The sequence below is a fragment of the Mobula hypostoma genome, chromosome 9, assembly GCF_963921235.1.
Source record: "Mobula hypostoma chromosome 9, sMobHyp1.1, whole genome shotgun sequence".
Taxonomy (NCBI): Eukaryota; Metazoa; Chordata; class Chondrichthyes; order Myliobatiformes; family Myliobatidae; genus Mobula; species Mobula hypostoma.
Window position 1 is genome coordinate 131973137 of NC_086105.1, and position 18566 is coordinate 131991702.

Here is an 18566-nt window from a genome sequence, read left to right on the forward strand (position 1 = left end):
GTGGTGGGTGTCTGTAACAGGATGCCCAGGAGTGGTGGTAGAAGCAGATACAAACATGGAGATTAAGAGACTTTTAAGATTGGTTCATGAATATGAGATCACTTGCAGGCAGACGAGATTAACACACATACAATGCTGGAGGAACTCAGCAGGTCAGGCAGCATCTAATAAATGTTTCAGTCTAAGATTTTTCATTGGATTCTCTTGTGTTTAGAGATTCAGTGCCATTTGACATTGTGTTCAGCACAAATATTGTGGGCCAAAATATCTGTTCTTGTGCTGCACTGTTCTGTGTTCCATGTTGAATTTACTCACAGTCAAATGTACACATGCTAAAACACTTATCAACAACACCAGTGTAATCTCAGAAGTCTCACACAGTTTATCAGATCCAATGCCTGCTACCTCTGGGAATGAGTGGATGGTAGAAATTACATTGTGAAAAATTCCAGATAAAGTCACAAAGCAGAATACTGGAAATCTGAAATAAAACCAGAAAATCCTGGAAATCCAACTTTGATGTGTGTTGCTGGAAATCCTCAGCAGGTCAGGCCCAGAGCCAACAAATTCTCCTAATGCATTAACCCTTTCATTCCCAGGATCAATCTTGTGACTCTCCTCTGGACCTTCTCCAATGTCAGCACGTCTTTTCTTACAACACACATCAAAGTTGCTGGTGAACGCAGCAGGCCAGGCAGCATCTATAGGAAGAGGCGCAGTCGACGTTTCAGGCCGAGACCCTTCGTCAGGACTAACTGAAGGAAGAGTGAGTAAGGGATTTGAAAGCTGGAGGGGGAGGGGGAGATGCAAAATGATAGGAGAAGACAGGAGGGGGAGGGATGGAGCCGAGAGCTGGACAGGTGATAGGCAGAAGGGGATACGAGAGGATCATGGGACAGGAGGTCCGGGAAGAAAGACGGGGGGGGGTTGACCCAGAGGATGGGCAAGAGGTATATTCAGAGGGACAGAGGGAGAAAAAGGAGAGTGAGAGAAAGAATGTGTGCATAAAAAAGAGTAACAGATGGGGTACGAGGGGGAGGTGGGGCCTAGCGGAAGTTAGAGAAGTCAATGTTCATGCCATCAGGTTGGAGGCTACCCAGACGGAATATAAGGTGTTGTTCCTCCAACCTGAGTGTGGCTTCATCTTTACAGTAGAGGAGGCCGTGGATAGACATGTCAGAATGGGAATGGGATGTGGAATTAAAATGTGTGGCCACTGGGAGATCCTGCTTTCTCTGGCGGACAGAGCGTAGATGTTCAGCAAAGCGGTCTCCCAGTCTTTTCTTAGATAGGGGGGCCCAAGCCTGCTCACAATACTCTCATGTTTTCTCACTCCAGCCCAAAAGGAAATGCCAAGCCTAAGGTCCCTAGAATTGCACAGCGGAATACCAGGCCACGGGAACATGGAAAAAAAACAGAATGTCATTCTGCCCTTTGAATCTGATCTATACCCAACCTTGGATCCGTTAACCATAACACCCTGGCCTACAAAAATCCCACATTGTATGGATTTTCAAGGATATATGCTCAATAGTAATAAAATACTGTTGCAAATACTTAGCAGGCCCACAGAGTTGTAGAGCACTACAGCACAGAAGGCCCTTCAGCCTATTTACTCCATACCAAACTGCTATTCTGCCTAGGCCCATCAACCTGCCCCCAAACCATAGACATCCATGCACCTATCCAAATTTCTCTTTAACGTTGAAATCAAATTCACATCCACCACTTCAGCTGGCACCTGGTCCCACACTAGCACCACCTGAGTGAAGTTCCCCCATCAGGGTTCCCTTAAATAGTTCACCTTTAACCTATGACCTAGTCTCGCCCAACCTCGGTCTACTTTCATTTTCCCTATATACCCTTCATAATGTTGCATACCTCTATCAAATTTCCCCTCATTCTCTTATACCTTAGGGAATAAAGTCCAGAGGAAAAAACGAAAGGTCACATTTCATAGTGAAGATCTTTCTTCATAGTAATCCAAAACATTTTTCCTCTCCACAAATTCTGCCCGATATCCAAGAGTAGTGCCATCATATTCATTTTATTTTTATTTCAACTTTCCATCACTCGCTTTGTTTTATTTCCAGATTTTAATTGATGAATTTATTCGAGGTTGTTCCATTTAAATTCAGTAGCACTTGTTTAAAAGTTGATGCCAGACATTAAAGCGGCGGCGAGAGAAATCGCAGGTGAGCACATTAGGGTACAGTGTGTGTGCTGGAATCGCCCAGCGTGATGTCAAGACTTAAAGGTGTTTCACACATTCAGGAAACTATGCAAATTGCAAAACTCTGATGCTCTCTCCCGGCGCTCCTTTACTGCATTTCAGAACGAGCTTACAGAAAACGAACCACAATCTTACACTGGCGACACTAATACAGATATAGTTGACTAAGAAGGTGTGAAGCAGCGGTATCACACTATGACAGTAATCAAATCCAACCAGGCACCTGGATCTGAAGCCCCGTTGAAAATCACGTTTAATATCACTGACATGTGTCGCAAGATGTGAGTACAATACAGCACATAAAAAAACTATAAATTACAATTATATAAATATTGCAAAAAGAGTTCATAAATCTGATGACGGAGGGGAAGGAGCTGTTCCTAAAATGTTCAGTGGTCTTCCAACTCGTGTACCTCCTCCCTGATGGTAGCAATGGCCATGCCGCCTTTTTGAGACATCGCCTTTTAAAAATGAAACCATCCCTCCTAGTTCCCGGCGACCCCCTAATCTAGTCAGAATGCAACCTACAGAGGGATGAAGAATTGGGTTTGATTCACAGAAATGGAGGGGGAGGAGGGTCGACTGACAATTATCATCGGTGACGCTGCTGCTGTTGCCGCCTTTTTGTATAATGGAGAAGGTTGATAATTTGCAGTTTCATTGATGTGGTGGCTCTTCCCCGAAATCTGAACTGCGCATCACTTTGTCTAAAGGAGGTCAGAAACCAATTCCAGGAAACCCTCAACCACCTTTCCTGAACTTGACTATCAAACTCTTGAGCAGAAGCCTCTGTCAGGCAGTGTGCGCGCACCAGCGACCGGATCTCACTCGGCGGCTCGGCTGCGCACCGCGGCCCCTATTTACCATCATTCACATGAGCTCCTTCGCTTCAAACTAGGCCCGACCGCCCCACAACAGGTGGGCCCGGGCATCTTTGAAACTATCACTTTTTTTCTAAGGTGAACCCCCATCCTCCAACACACAGAACTAAAACTATTCAGTGGGTACACGCTGCAGTCACCGTTTACTGGAAGGGATTTTCGCTGTGACTGGATGTGTCCTACAGATCTATTTAATATGATAAGTGGTAATCATTCTCCTCGACGACTTTTCCAGGCATTTTCTTTTACAGTAAAAAGGGGGCGGCCTCAAAACGGAGCATTACTCTTTCAATTTTCAAAGCAGCTGGCTTCTAAACAAATGCTAACATTTGGCTGCCCCTAGTGTCTGAGAGCTATAAGTCCTTCTGAAGTGTAAAGTCTTGTTCTGAAGTAAGAACGCAGATGCTGCACAGCAAGATCCCATAAACACTACTGAGTTTAAAGGACCGCATAATCCGCTTTAAATTGAGGCACAAACTAGTACCCATCTGCAGCAACTAACGACGTTTTGTTTCGACCAGGCGCGATAGAAGAGTATCATTCAACCTGGCCGAGCTTCTAAAACCAGTGCTCCTAGCGCCAGCACTAACGAGGGGCTGTTCCAGCCCTCCCCCACTCCCGGCAGTCCCACTCCCGACATCGACCCTGAGAGCTCTGCCCTGACCGTAAACTGCAGCAGCCTGGGTTGTCGGGTAAAAACGGGCCCTTCCTGCCCCGTAAAGCGGTAAACGCCGACCGCCTTCGACAGGGCTTTCTTTCAAACAAATGACCAGTAATCCATGCTGGGTCCGAGGAGGAACCGAGAGGTCTTTCCTGTTCTAGAGCCGAGCTCTAGTCCAAGCACACTCGGCTCCGAGGTGGAATTTGTCCGGTCTTCAATTCGCCATCTCTCTCTGTTCGTCCCCCTCCATCTCTTTGCTCACCACTCCGTACACTTTCTGTCTCTCTCACCGCAAAGTTGCTCCGGTATCTACCCCTCCCCCCCACCCCTGTCTCCGGTCTAAACACTCTTTCCACCTCTCACACTCAAATGCCTCATTCCCTCGTCTGCCGCTGTACCCGCGCCTTCATTTGGCCGTGCGAGGCTTAAAAAAAACTTGCTCTCTGAGTAACACTTCCACAGAAAACAGAACATTCAGCGACCTGAAATATAAACACAGTTCTTAGAATTGCTTAGAAATGAAACCGAAAGTGAAGTATACGAGACGGGACTGGTCGGTTGAAAGCAGGTGATTTCCTCGAATCGGAACAGAGGAGGGCAGGTGATATAAAACTACTGATGTCAGATTCAGACTCCAGACCAGATCTAACAAGAGGCGATGAATGTGCCTGGCTTCTCGGAGCCCTGTAAATGTGTAAAGAGGCACGGTTTATTGATCATACAGTTCACTACTCAGGGAGCACAACTCAGCATTCACCGAGACTCCAGCCACTCGCTGCTGCTACAGCTCGTCCAAGCGAACGGACTTTCTCGGCACCTCGTCCTCTGCAAAGGACGTTTGGAATCTTTCTTTTAAGTTCTCCGGAGATCCAAGCCTGATGCAGAAGGTAAGAACGGCGTAGTTAAAGGTTACGTTGCATTGTTTGTGAAATGACAGAGTCGGCACTCAAATATTAAATGCATTTTGCAGATGTCAAAATAACAGTGCAAATGACAGCAAACGAGGAATTCTGCAGATGGGAGATGTGTGCAAATGGGAGAGTGGGAGTAGGTTAATTCATACTTAAGGCTTGCAGGCAAAAAAAAATCTTGTTAAAGATTCCCGGTGACCATTAAAGCAATTAAACGATAGTTTTCAGTGAGAGCTTGGAGATTCGATTCCCTGTGCACGGCGGGGTGAGGGAACGTTAATACTCTTTACCGCTATTGTAATCAAGAATGCACACAGATTCGGAGGCTTCTCTAGTACCTGCAGAGCAGGCGGTAATCCGTGACATCTACCCCAAGGCATCAGGGCTGAAAGCTGGAAGCCCACCTAGAAAGCGGCCTTCTGGCTTGCGTGATGCATCGCTTGTATTTCATGGACAGGACCACATCAAAGGTGCTTGAAATAACGTGCAGATGCGCGGAAGTGCACCAACATCTGGGCAGAGGTGGGAATGGTCGCAGGCACTAGCGGAGGCAGAGAAAAATAATTAGTTTGACCAGAGTTGGGGAGGAAGACCGAGATGTATAATTGCGGAGTTTCCTGCACTCCCGGTTTACAGTGACCCAAATTGGGTTCCAGCGGTAGATTTGGGTTCATTAGCTGTAGTCGCTCTGTGGTTGGCGCCTGCCTTCTGGGTATTTACAGAGTTTTTAAGTACTTGAGATGGCAAGAACTGCCCTGGGTGATCAAACTTAGAAAGGACGTGAGCATGGGATTTCCTACACTATCGTTATGAGTAAGTTAGCTTCTATTGCGCAGTTTGATCAGCCTGTGGACCAGTTGGATCTTTCATAGAGATATCAGTATCAAAATTACGTTTTTGATTTTAGTTTCTAATTCAGTGATACGAGAATCGTTTACATTACTGGCATATTTTATTTTCACATTTGGCACATTTACAGGAACTTGCTGACTCACTTGTTTCCTCTTCCCTTCCAGGGTTGCTAATTATCTGCATCACAGTGAAGCCTCTAGCTATGGGAGACCTCCCAGGATCATCCATGCTATAGGATGGTGGCAGACCGCAATCTGACTGACAAAGCTGCCAACGCCAGGGACCATCTAGAGCCTCAGATACTGGAACCCACAGAGCACAACCATGGCCTCCAGCAGCCCAACCATGGACACCAGCCAGCAAGGTGTAACACCAGCAACCGCCAGGTGGAAACACACTTCAGACCCTTCAAATCTTACTCGGACTTCCTCATCATCAATAAGACTTGCAGATACTTGGAGAACAGTGGCTTCTACTGGGGCCCAATGTCAGTGGAGGTGGCACACAACAAACTTAAATCTGAACCTGTGGGGACATTTCTCATCAGAGACAGCAAACAAAAGGATTATTTTTTCTCCCTCAGTGTCAAAACTGCCACTGCTCTTGTCAGCTTCAGGATTCGGTTTAAGGATGGACAGTTCAGTTTGGATGGTAGCACGGAGTTTTTCAGCTGTGTCTTGAAGCTAATTGAACATTTCACAACAGCACCAAGGAGCCTTCTCTCCAAACCTCTGAGAAAAGTCAAGCTGCAGCCCTTGCAAGAAATCTGCAGAAAGAGGATTATTGAGTCCTATGGGAGAGACAGCATTGACCACCTCCCCTTAAATAAGGTCCTGAAGGATTACCTGAACACGTTTCCATTCCGCATTTAAAAAAGCAGCATTACCCTCTTTTCTCCCTTCCTTCTGGACACCCCACCCCACCCACCCTCACCAATCCACCTCACCCCACCCCAACCTTCACTTAGCGATCTGTGAAGAAAAGGGGACCACCAAATCAATGGAATTCTAATGTTCGGTCCTATTTGGGGTATTTCTCTTTGTAGCATTGTGTTTTAGTTTTGGAGAAAACTTGAACCATTTCATGACTGTTTACAGACAAAAAGAAAATGTTTACACTATGTGGGGTTTGTGACCCACTGTATTTTTTCTGCCGTGCAGAGTTATAATATTCTTAATTCATTTTGTAATAAAACAAAATATATTGTGAAAGATTTAAAATTACACTTTTGTTGGGACGTTTTTAATCTTCCATTGTTCCTGTTTGGTCTGGAATTCTAATTAGAGTCCTCAGGACTTTTAGCACACACCTAAGTAGAAATATATCGTCACTTTGGCTAGAGTTTCAGGGTGCCTGGTCTTTATTACTGAACCAAGGACATAAGAACATAAAAAATAGGAACAAGAGATAACTATTTATTATTCACAGACACAGCATGGTAACAGAGCCTTCTGGTCCAACAAGCCAATGCCTCCCAGTTATTCCCAGGGGACCAATTAACCTACTAACCCATATGTGGGAGGAACCCGTGAGGTAATAGGGAGAACGTACAAACTCCTTACAGACAGTGGCGGTGGGATTGAACCCGAGTCGCTGGCGCTGTAAAGCATTACGTTGTCATGCCATTCATCATCACCTTTCAAGGTCGGCCAGAGAACTAGAGATAAAGAGACTGCGGGTGCTGAAAATCTTGACCAACACACACAGCAGGCCCGGAGGAAACTCACTGGGTTAGATAAAGGGTCTCAACCCAAAATGTCAACTGTCCCAAGTTCTTCCATCTTTATCGTCCACATTGCTTCGGAACTCGAGACAGTTGACATTTCTCAGAACCCTTCATCTGATCCAGTGAGTTTCTCCAGCTTTGTGACATTCTGAAGTGCCAACTTTAGTTCGTCCTCTATTGGAATTTGTATAATAATGTAGTTTATTCAAAATTTTCTGGGTTCAACTCAGTGGCCCACTATAGTGTAGAATCATAGCTACTACTTAGTTACTCATTGCCCGGTTTGTTCCCAAAGCTTTATTACAGCCATTGGCAGTAAGAAATTGTTAGTGTCAAAAAATGTGTGGGTGGTGGAATGTTTACATCAAGAATATAAGGAGACCCACTGAAAATATTGTAGATTTGTAACTTGGATATCTGTCAATTCCTGATTTAAATGGAATTAGGCAGGCGCTAGATGCAGAGATTGCAGTGACTTTTGGCAGGAGTGCAGGTGCTGAATTTACACACCATGACTAGGGGGAGCAATAAAATTGTTTCTGACTGCTTTCTCTTCCAAGTTATGCCACTAGGTGGCACCTGTCCAGCTGTTAGTGGGAGAAAGATCATCTCAGTCCCCACATTTTTATATCTTCTCCCTTCCCAGACCTGAAGCAAGGGCTTGGCAAGATACATCAACTTTTTTCATGCTACCTGACCTGCTGAGTTCCTGAAACATTTTGTGTGTGTTGCTTTGGACTTAAAGCATCTGCAGATTTTCTTGTGTTTATAGTTATTTCTATTAATTTGAAAAGTTGATCCTTGAAAACTGTCGAAGTTTGGTGGATGGTTTAATTAACCATTTAGTAAGGGACAAGTATAATTTTTTAAAATGAGAATGTCACTTTCTCCTTTTGCATCATGATATTAACACAAAAATTGTACAATAATCTGGTAGTTACTACGTTGGTAGTTCCACAACTTCATACAGTCAGTACAACCACACTTATAGCCCACTTATACAGTGAAAAATGTCTCTGCTACACAGTGGCCTCATTCTTTAGTGGGCCTTTCCAACCTAGTGACTCATAACAGCAACGTAGCTGAAGCAAGTCCTCCCCTACTTACAACGGGTTTCTGTTCCTGAGAACTTCGTAACCCAAACAGTTTGCAATTTGGAAAAGTGGCTGCTTGACAATATGTTTAACTAAAAAGATGAGTCAACTGCAGTTAATAGATATTTTAAACTAGGGCGTTTAACTCATCCATTCAGATATTGCCGCAAACAGAGTTCCCACATGATAAGAGATGCCTACAACCCCAGGGCAGCTGGTGAAACCATTCTGTTGGCTTCCTAAGCTCTGCTTATATGTACAGGTTCATACCTGGAGAGGACCAGGGCAACAAGTGGTGTGTAGTAATTATACATATAAGGTACCACCTAGGCCCATAAATCTGGTAACTACATTCCTTGTTTTAGAGATGTTGATTGAGGGGTAAATATTAGCCAGAACAATGGACGTAGCTCTCCTGCCATTCTTCAGAAATGCCATGGGATCTTCCATTGCCTCAGTTTGATGTCGCATTTGAAAGTCTGCTCCAAGATAGAGCACTCTCACAGCATTGCACCGTGTCTCTGCTGACACTCTGGCTATAAAACTCAGTTTATAGCACATGGTTTATTTACACGTCAAGTAATTGATTTGAAGAGCTAAGTCATGAGTGACATTTCCCTGCACGCAAAAAGCACAATGGGAGTTTGACCTCTAGGCCTCCGCAGGAGAAGTCGCCCTGTGAGAGGTCAACCAACCGCAACACTACATGGTTAATGATGCTGCTGCAAAGTTAGAGCACAAACACATGTTGGAGAAACTGCTCGAGCCTCACGTGGATTATCAGACCTTACAGGAAGGCCGTGTATACTTACTTCTGCTCAAGTAAGAAGGCCGTCCATACTCAAGCCAGTGGCGGGCCATTGAATAGACATGGAAGATTTAATGATGGACTAGGTGGTCCTGCACAAGGAAAAGTCTTCTGTCTTTGACAGTGGGGAAGTGGGACACCTACTCCACAAGGTGGCCTCTTCTATGATCTCCAGTTACAAGTCCCAACTGGTGCAGAGCATCCATGTCTGCCCTGTTACTTGAAAATCCCAGCTTTAATGTTCCTGCACTGAGTGTGATTAGATATCACACTGCTAAGTTGAGATGTTGTTTAACCATGATCCAATATAGGCAACCCAATTTTAACACACTATCTTCTACAAGAATAGACTATTTGCTCTGACTACTCCCTGTAGCTTAACTCCATTCAATCTTTTCCCTATATCATTTGGAGATACCAATTTATTCCCAGTATCCACAGTTGATTTGGTGGAACATTTTCAGTAACCACAGTAAAAACTGTTTCAAGGTTTGAATTCAAAATAACCTAGCTTTAACTTTAGGACAATATTCCCTCCATTCCTTAATTCCCCCAACAGAGCCAGATGACGGGCTGCAGAACACACGTTGCCTGTGCAAAAACTTTTTTTTTGTCTTCAGGTGTGATCTCAGGGAGGTAACATCTTATTAGTTGTCTCTCTCCGGAAAAGACATTTAAGGAAAGGCTGTTGTGTGGTTTCACCTTCCCTGCCTCTATAGATTGAAAAAAAGGGAAGAGATAGCTTGGTTATGTGCTACTGAAAATGCACAACACTTGGACTGAGAATGTGGTTTCTGCTGGTCCATCTTTCTGAAAAGTCTGTGCATTCACCAGCCACGTGCTATAGTGTTAATTGGTCAGTTTTCAACTGAATAACTGAAGTAGATGCTGGCCTGATGATCAGATTTTTTACTCCTCTACATTGTGCAGGCATCAACATTTGCAGCTTCCTAATCCTTCAATGTCACTTTTGTACCATAGAAGGCTAAGGAGAGTCTGGACCCACCCCTGGCTATCTATTACCCCCACAACTGCACTGCTCTGTAAACATATTAAACCACTTTTTATAATATTGTAAATACATGCTGGTAATTGAACTAAATTGAATTGACTTTATTACTTACATCCTTCATATACATGAGGAGTAAAAATCTTTACATTACATTGCCATCTAAATGTGCAATGTCCAATTTATAGTAATTTATAATAAATAGTGTGTACAACAGGACAGTCAATATAACAATTGTGTCAGTATGAATTAATCAGTCTGATGGCCGGGTGGAAGAAGCTGTCCCGGAGCCTGTTCGTCCTGGCTTTTATGCTGCAGTACCGTTTCCCGGATGGCAGCAGCTGGAACAGTTTGTGGCTGGGGCGGCTCGGGTTCCCAATGATCCTTCTTTGTATGCACCTGTCTCTGTAAGTGTCCTGAATACTGGGAAGTTCACATCCACAGATGCACTGGGCTGTCCACATAACTCTCTGCAGAGCCCTGCGATTGAGGGAAGTACAGTTCCCATACCCGGCAGTGATGCAGCCAGTCAGGATGCTGTCAATTGTGCCCCTGTAGAAAATTATTCCATATCTGCACTTGAACTTCTAATTTTATTTTTAATATAATTCTTTATTCTTTATAATTGTTGAATGGTGTATGACGTGCCCTGACCAGCACATCAGTGTAAACTACTAATACTTGTAAAAGTACAATCAGTGACCACTTTATTAAGTACAGGAGTGGAACCCAGTGTGGTCTTCTACTGCTGTAGCCCAAACAATTCAAGGTTCAATATGTCATGCATTCAGAGATGCTCTTCTGCACTCCACTGTTGTAATGCCTGGTTATTTGCCTTCCTGTCAGCTAGAACCAGTCTGGCCATTCTCCTCTGACCTCTCTCAGTAACATGGTGTTTTCACCCATGGAACTGTCTCTCACTGGATGTTTTTTGGTTTCTCTGTAAACTCTAGAGACTGTTGTTGGTGAAGATCCCGGGAGATCAGCAGTTTCTGATGCACACAAACCACTCCGTCAGGCAACAACAATCATTCATGATCAAAGTCACTGAGATTTCTTCATGATTCGGTCTGAACAACAACCTCTTGGCCATGAATGCATGCTTTTATGCACTGAGTTCCTGCCACATGATTGGCTGATTAGATATCTGCATTAACCAGCAGGTGCTCCTAATAAAGGGGCCACTGAGTGTTTCTGGTGAATAAAGTTGACCCTTAACCCTTGAAATTTCTGCTCTTCATTTCCTTGTCCTGGCTGTGCAATGTTCTTCTTAATTGCAGGCTACTTTTTAAAGTGCTGCCCGTATATTTGATTTAGAACATCTGTGGTGCAGAAACCAAAAATCCAGAGGTAGAATTCTGCTTATTAATCTTCCACCATCCTTCATGTTTGAATTTTGGAGCCCAGAAATCTGTTAACTATATACTCCTTGTTTTAAGGGCTGTTGTTTGAGGGGTAAATGTGGGCCAGACAATAGGGGATGCCTCCCCTGCCATGGGATCTTTCGTTGCCATGGTTTGATGTTGTATTTGAAACACTGCTCTGCCAAAATAGAGTATTCTCTCAACATTGCACTGGTGTGCTCGTTGACACTGTGGCCTAAAAATTCAATTTATAGCACAAGACAAAGCATTCTCCTTATAAAACCAAACACAAAATTCCATGAAGGGGTTAAACGCTGACTGTTTTTATCTGTAATTATTTCAGTAACCAAAGTAGATCATCTGACCAAACCCCATTTCACAGGAATTGTAGGAGAATTATATCAGAATAGGTTCTTTGAACCTGCTAGCAAAGACTCGCCTTATCTATAGTTAATTGACATAATTGGTGTTTTATATCTTATTGCTATGGCTAAGATTTGCAAAGGTTTTGTGTCCTGATATAGGTTCCTTGCCAGCAACCTCCTCTACTAATCTTGCCTAAGGTTTGCCGAAGAGAAATAAGAGAAACGTGTCTTGTGGGAAAAGTTTTGGTTATCAGATATGTAATGGGAAACTGATTTCTTACAATTTCTGAGAAGTCATTCAGAAATAAAGCTTGGTTAGTACTCTTCTTTTTAAGGCAGCGGATCTAATGAACTACGTCACTAAGTACCTTGGGAGTACCCACCTTTGTGGCTATTTTTCCTATGCATTTTTAGATGAGTATTTAAGATTAACACAAAAACAAGTTGTTTTCCAAAAAAGCAAACTGCTGGAACTCTAAAATGAAACAGAAAGAGCCACATAATTGCAGTACTTCCCTCCATTTATTATGGTGGATTTAGCATCTACAGAACTGCTGACCTTTCCTGGTAACTATAGTTATGAATTTATTACCAGGCAGTTCATCCTGATTACAACATTGCTGATTGAAAGAAATCCTGAGTAGGAACTTTTGAAATAAGACCATAAGACCATCAGTTACAGGAGTAGAATTGGGCCATTTGGCTCATCGAGCCTGCTCCAGCATTCAATCATGGCTGATCCTTTTTTCCCAGCCTCAGCCCCACACCCCAGCCTTCTCCCCGCAACCTTTGATGCTGCATCCAATCAAGAGCCTATCAAGCTCTGCCTTAATTACACCCAACGACCTGGCCTCCACAGTTGCCTGTGGTAACAAATTCCATAAATGCACCACCCTCTGGCTAAAGATATTACTCCCTGTCCAGCTTTAAATGGACACCCCTCTATCCCGAGGCTGTGCCCTCTTGTCCTAGACTCCTCCACCATGGGAAAAATCCTTTCCACATCTATTTGTCTCGGCCTTTCAACATTCAAAAGGTTTCACTGAGATATCCCCCCTCATCCTTCCAAATTCCAGTGAGTACAGACCCAGAGCAATGAAATGTTCCTCGCATGATAACCATTTCATTCGTTGAATCATCCCTGTGAACTGTGTCTAGACCCCCTCCAAAGTCGACACATCTTTTCTTAGATGAGGAGCCCAAAACTGTACACAATACTCGAGGTGAGGCCTCACCAGTGTCTTATAAAGCCTCAGCATCACATCCCAGCTCTTGTAGTCTAGACCTCTTGAAGTGAATGCTAACATTGTATTTGCCTTCCTCATCACCAACTCTACCTTTAGGGTGTTCTGCACAAGCACTCCCAAGTCTCTGTGCATCTCAGATTTCTGGATTTTCTCCCTGTTTAAAAAATAGTCTGCACATTTATTTCTTCTACCAAAGTATATGACCATGTATTTTTCAAACATTGTATTTCATTTGCCACTTTCTTGTCCATTCTCCTAATCTGTCTAGGTCCTTCTGCAGCCTACCTGTTTCTTCAACACTACTTGTCCCTCCACCTATCTTTGTATCATCTGAAAATTTGGCAACAAAGCCATCTATTCCATCACCTGAATCATTGATATACAGCATTAAAAGTAGCAGCCTAAACACCAACTGCTGTGGAACACCACTAGTCACTGGCAGCCAACCAGAAAAGAAAGCAACACACATAAAAGTTGCTGGTGAACGCAGCAGGCCAGGCAGCATCTCTAGGAAGAGGTGCAGTCGACGTTTCAGGCCCAGACCCTTCATCAGGACCAGTTAGTCCTGACGAAGGGTCTCGGCCTGCCAGTTAGTCCGGACGAAGGGTCTCGGCCTGAAACGTCGACTGCACTTCTTCCTAGAGATGCTGCCTGGCCTGCTGCATTCACCAGCAACTTTTATGTGTGAATTTCCAGCATCTGCAGAATTCCTGTTGTTAACCAGAAAAGAAACCTTTTATTCCCACTCACTGCCTCCTATCCAGGGCCGGATTTAGTGGGGCCGGGGCCGCTGGGCTGGAGGCCCTGGTGGGCCCCTGCCAACACCGTAAAGTGCTGCTGTACCAAGCAAAAAAAGGCAAGAACAAGAGCAAAGGTCATAATGGTCTAAATATCAAAGCTGTGGACCAGGGCATTGGTTTAGTACAATACGTAAGCTATAAACTTACAGGCCTTAAGAGGGAGGACAGAAAGTAATGCAGATTCTTAGTTTGAAGGACAGCATCTAAAGCTCTCAAAAATTGACCTAGGCTTAGTTGGCTTAGTAAAGTTATGAGGGAGATGAAGTATGATGTACCCAATCTTAAATCTTTATTTAGCTATTGCTGCACATACCATAGGCCCTATTTCTCAAACAATGCTAAAGCATTTTTATCTCGGTATTTTTCTCAACTGTGTGTCTAAGAAAGTAAAATGGAAATGAGAGACAAAACAGCCAAGAGAGATAGCGCTATGGCAAACTAGGAAACTTGACAATACTCCAATAATCTTTTTGAAAAATTAGATCTAGCACATACTAGCCTATTGCTGTGCTGTGTGGCTTGCAGAGTAAAGAGCACTTATTATTTGCTAGGTTTGTAAACAGTCAACTATTAGCCTATTGCCACAAAAACAGGAACAGTATTGACACACAAGCCTAGATATTTACAAAGTCAGATACTTGTTTTTCAAAATTAAAGCCTAGTTCTTCTGGATTTCTTCGCAGCAAAGTCCTTGATCAGATCACTAAAATCCAGTTTCCGAACAAGATCACTTTCAAGTGACATCAGAGTAAGATGATTCTGCCTGTCCTATCCCATTATGGATCTGAGCCACAAGCTTGAGCTTGGTGAAAGATCGCTCACCACTTGCATTTGTGACAGGGAGAGACAGGTAAAGCCTCAAAGCAATCCTTACATTTGGGAAGATGACCTGCATGTGTTTTTCTCTGAGGAAGCATAAAAGCTCTGTTGCAGATGAAATATCTTTGCCACTTACAAGTTCCCTGGAATGGACAATCTCCTCCACAAAGCCTAACTCCAGGTCAGCTGAATATCTGCTTTGGAGATCAGATGCTCTCTTGCGCAAATCTTGTACAGAGAGAGAAGGGATATTGTTTAGGATGCGAAATGTGTTGTTAAGTTCATTATATGATGCAAATCTGCAATCAATTTCTGCAAGTAATCTATCCATCACGACCAAAAAAACAGTAGCTGAAAATTTTTCTCTGGCTGACAAGCCAACATCAGGTGTTGTGGATTCACCCAGAAAGGCTTTACGTTTCCTTTGTTGTTGGGTGTCTTCTTTGTACACTTGTGAGACTGTTGGAGACATAGTTTTAGCTTGGGTCTCAAAGGTATCACATTGATCACGCAAGCTTGCTATGTATCCCCGTAGTGATCTCACCAAATCCACAGCATTACACAGGTCTAGATTTACAGCAATGCAATGCTTGCACTTTCAAAGCGCTGAAGAATGCAATGCTACAATTTGCTCAGAAAAGCTATCTCAAGCTTGTCCATTTTTTACCTCTAGAATGTCCATGTAGTTGCCGTTATCAGGACTGCCAAATATGTCACTGGAGCCTCGGATAGCCAGTCCCCTCTTGACCAAAAACTTCACAACCACCACCACTCTTCTCAATATGTCAGTCCAGTAGACACACTCTGACTCAAACTGTTTTTGCAGTTCTGTATCTATTCTTCCGCTGTCAGATGCTAGGTCAGTAACGTTTTCCTGTGGTGTTCGTTATTTTCATGCTCTCCTATGCGCTCAGTGGCATGTTTCCAGTTGCTAAAGCCAGTTTCGAAGATGGACTGACAGTTACCATCACTGAAGATGCAGCATGCAAAACAAAACACACAGCTGGCGGAAGGGGAATATAAGAGCGATCGCCTTGATATGTACTCACCATTTACGAGCTTGCGTTTGAAGTGAAATTTGGAGAAAAAACGTCCCTGCTGTTTGTATACTTGTTCCAAAGTTTTGATATCCACATCCTTATTCTGGCAGGACTCTGGTCCTTTCTTAGCCCAATATGCTCGGACTGAATCATCTAACATTTCCTTTCCCCAGGGAGCAGGATCAGTGCTGTAAGGATCCTCAGTAGCGGTAACGTTAACATTAATGGCGACCCAACTTGGTTGTTCGGAGGCCTCTGTGGTCGAGAATCCCAAAGTCATGCTCTCTGTCTCTTCAATGTTAGCTGCTGACTGTGGCAAGGACAGTGGTCCTGGTGCTAACGCTGGTGCTAGCACTAGCTGTTGAACAAGTCTCCATTTGTCCACCGGTCTCAGACTGTGACAAGAGCGATGTACTGCTGCATCATTGAGAACAGGTTTAAAAAATTCTGTCAATTTCAATATCTTTTTTAATGCTTCTTTCTCATGGTCCTCTTTCTCTTGTTTCTTTTTTTCTTTTCTGTGCCCCACTCTCGCATGTTTTCTTGTCCGCCATGATGATAGCTACCTACTTTGGGCCCCTCTGCAGCTCTGGCCCCTGGGCTGCAGCCCAGCCTAAAGTCCGGCCCTGCTCCCACCAATCAGCCAATGCGCTAACCATGCCTGTGAATTTCCTGTAATACCATGGGCTTTTAACATGGTATGCAGCTTCATGTGTGGCACCTTGTCAAAGGCCTCTTAAAAGTCCAAATATACAACATCCACTACATCCCCTTTATCTATCCTACTTGTAGTCTCCTCAAAGAATTCCAACAGGTTTGTCAGGCAAGATTTTCCCTTAAGGAAACTATGCTGGCTTTGTCCTATCTTGTCCTGTGTCACCAAGTACTCCATCACCTCATCCTTAACAATTGACTCCAACATCTTCCCAACCACTGAGGTCAGGCTAACTAGTCTATAATTTCCTTTCTGCTCCCTTCCTCCTTTTTTAAAGAGTGGAGTGACATTTGCAATTTTCCAGTCCTTTGGCACCATGCCAGAGTCCAATGGTTTTTGAAAGATCATTTCTAAAGCCTCCACAATGTCTACTGTTACCTCTTTCAGAACCCTAGGGTGCAGTTCGTCTGGTCCGGGTGACCTATGTACCCCTGGGTCTTTCAGCTTTCTGTGGACCTTCTCCCTTGTAATAGTAACTGCACTCACTTCTCTTCCTTCACACCCTTCAACATCTGGCACACTGCTAGTGTCTTCCACAGTGAACACTGATGCAAAATACTCATTCAGTTCATTTGCTGTGTCTTTGTCCCGTTATTATTTCTCTGCCCTCATTTTCTAGTGGTCCTATATCTACCCTCAACTCTTTTATTTTTTACATATTTGAAAAAGCTTTTACTATCCATTTGATGTTATTTTTTCTTTTCCCTCTTAATGATTCTTTCAGTTCTTCTCTGTTGGTTTTTAGAAGCTTCCCAATCCTCTAATTTCCCGCTGATTTTTGCTTTGTTGCATGCCCCACCTTTTGCTTTTACATTACCTTTGACTTCCCTTATCAGCCATGGCTGTTCTATTTTGCCATTTGAGTATTTGGTTCTCTTAACATGGAGGCAAGATACTAAGAAAAGACTAACCCATTTGTAAGAAAAACAGAACTACACATTCAATGTTTAATGATAAATCATGTTTGAGCACTTTAATTTGAGTAAGAAACGAAGTTATACCCAGAAGACTGGGTAAAAATCTGAAGTAACTTCTGAATGGTCGAGAAATATTTGGCAGTCTACTAACATCCTTAGAAATAGAGTTAACACAATAGGTTTATGAATTTTTATCAGAATAATGAGAAGATAGGCAAATACATCTTCCTAATTTTTCACTGGATTGGCCATTCCTAACTGAGTTGGCATTTCCGAGGGCAATTTAAGACTTTACCATGAGTCGCTGCCCGACTGTGTGTCTCACATGCTTTGCTGCCACCTCAAAGAGTTCCTCTTGCTAAGAGTCACTTGTCACCTCATCATTTCCTGTCAGTCACCCTGTGTTCAGACACTCCTGCATCTAGCATCACTTTATGTACGTACAGTCAATCAATGTATATCAACTCATCTTCTGTATATACAATTGAGCAACATTTACTCATACATTGTGATTTTATTGTGAGTTTTATGCTTAGATAGAAAGAAAAATAGATACTTTATTGTTCCCAAAGTAAATTAAAGTGAAATAGTAGCATTACAAGTCTACTCAAACAGTCTAACAGGAGGGTGTCATCGGTTCCCCAGCTATAGGTTGTCTAATGGCTGAGGGTAAGAATGGCGCCTTTGAAGCAGCACGGTTGTCTTAGCCTATTCCTAAAAGTGCTCCTCTGTTCAGCCAAGGTGGCATGCAAATGGTGAGAAACATTGTCCAGAATTGCCAGGATTTTCTGTAGGGTCCTTTGTTCTAACACAGCTTCCAGTGTGTCCAGTTTGACTCCTATAACAGAGCCAGCCTTTCTAATCAATTTATTGAGCCTGTTGGCATCACCTGCATTGATGCCATTGGCCCAGCACACCACCACATAGAAGATTGTACTGGCGACAACAGACTGGTAGAACATGTGAAGGAGAGGCCTGTGTACTCCAAAGGGCCTCAGTCTTCTCAGGAAGTAGAGGTGACTCTGGCCCTTCTTGTACACAGCCTCTGTGTTGGTGCTCCACTCAAGTCAACCATCCAGGTGCACCCCTAGGTTCTTGTAGGTCCTCACTGTCAATAGTAACAG

At 43.6% G+C, this 18566-nt stretch overlaps 1 protein-coding gene across 2 annotated transcripts; it reads left to right on the plus strand.

Moving 5' to 3' along the window:
- Nucleotides 1–4306: 4306 nt before the first annotated feature.
- On the plus strand, nt 4307–6681 carry socs1a (suppressor of cytokine signaling 1a). 2 transcript variants are annotated; one of them, XM_063057485.1, is made up of 2 exons: nt 4307–4662; nt 5703–6681. In XM_063057485.1, exon 2 carries the CDS (start codon nt 5775–5777, stop codon nt 6408–6410), a length of 636 nt encoding a protein of 211 aa, XP_062913555.1. In that variant the 5' UTR covers nt 4307–4662; nt 5703–5774; the 3' UTR covers nt 6411–6681. The 2 variants fall into 2 exon arrangements, with proteins under 2 accessions (XP_062913555.1, XP_062913557.1); XM_063057487.1 differs by lacking the exon at nt 4307–4662 and adding an exon at nt 5467–5499.
- The last annotated feature ends 11885 nt before the right edge of the window (nt 6682–18566 follow it).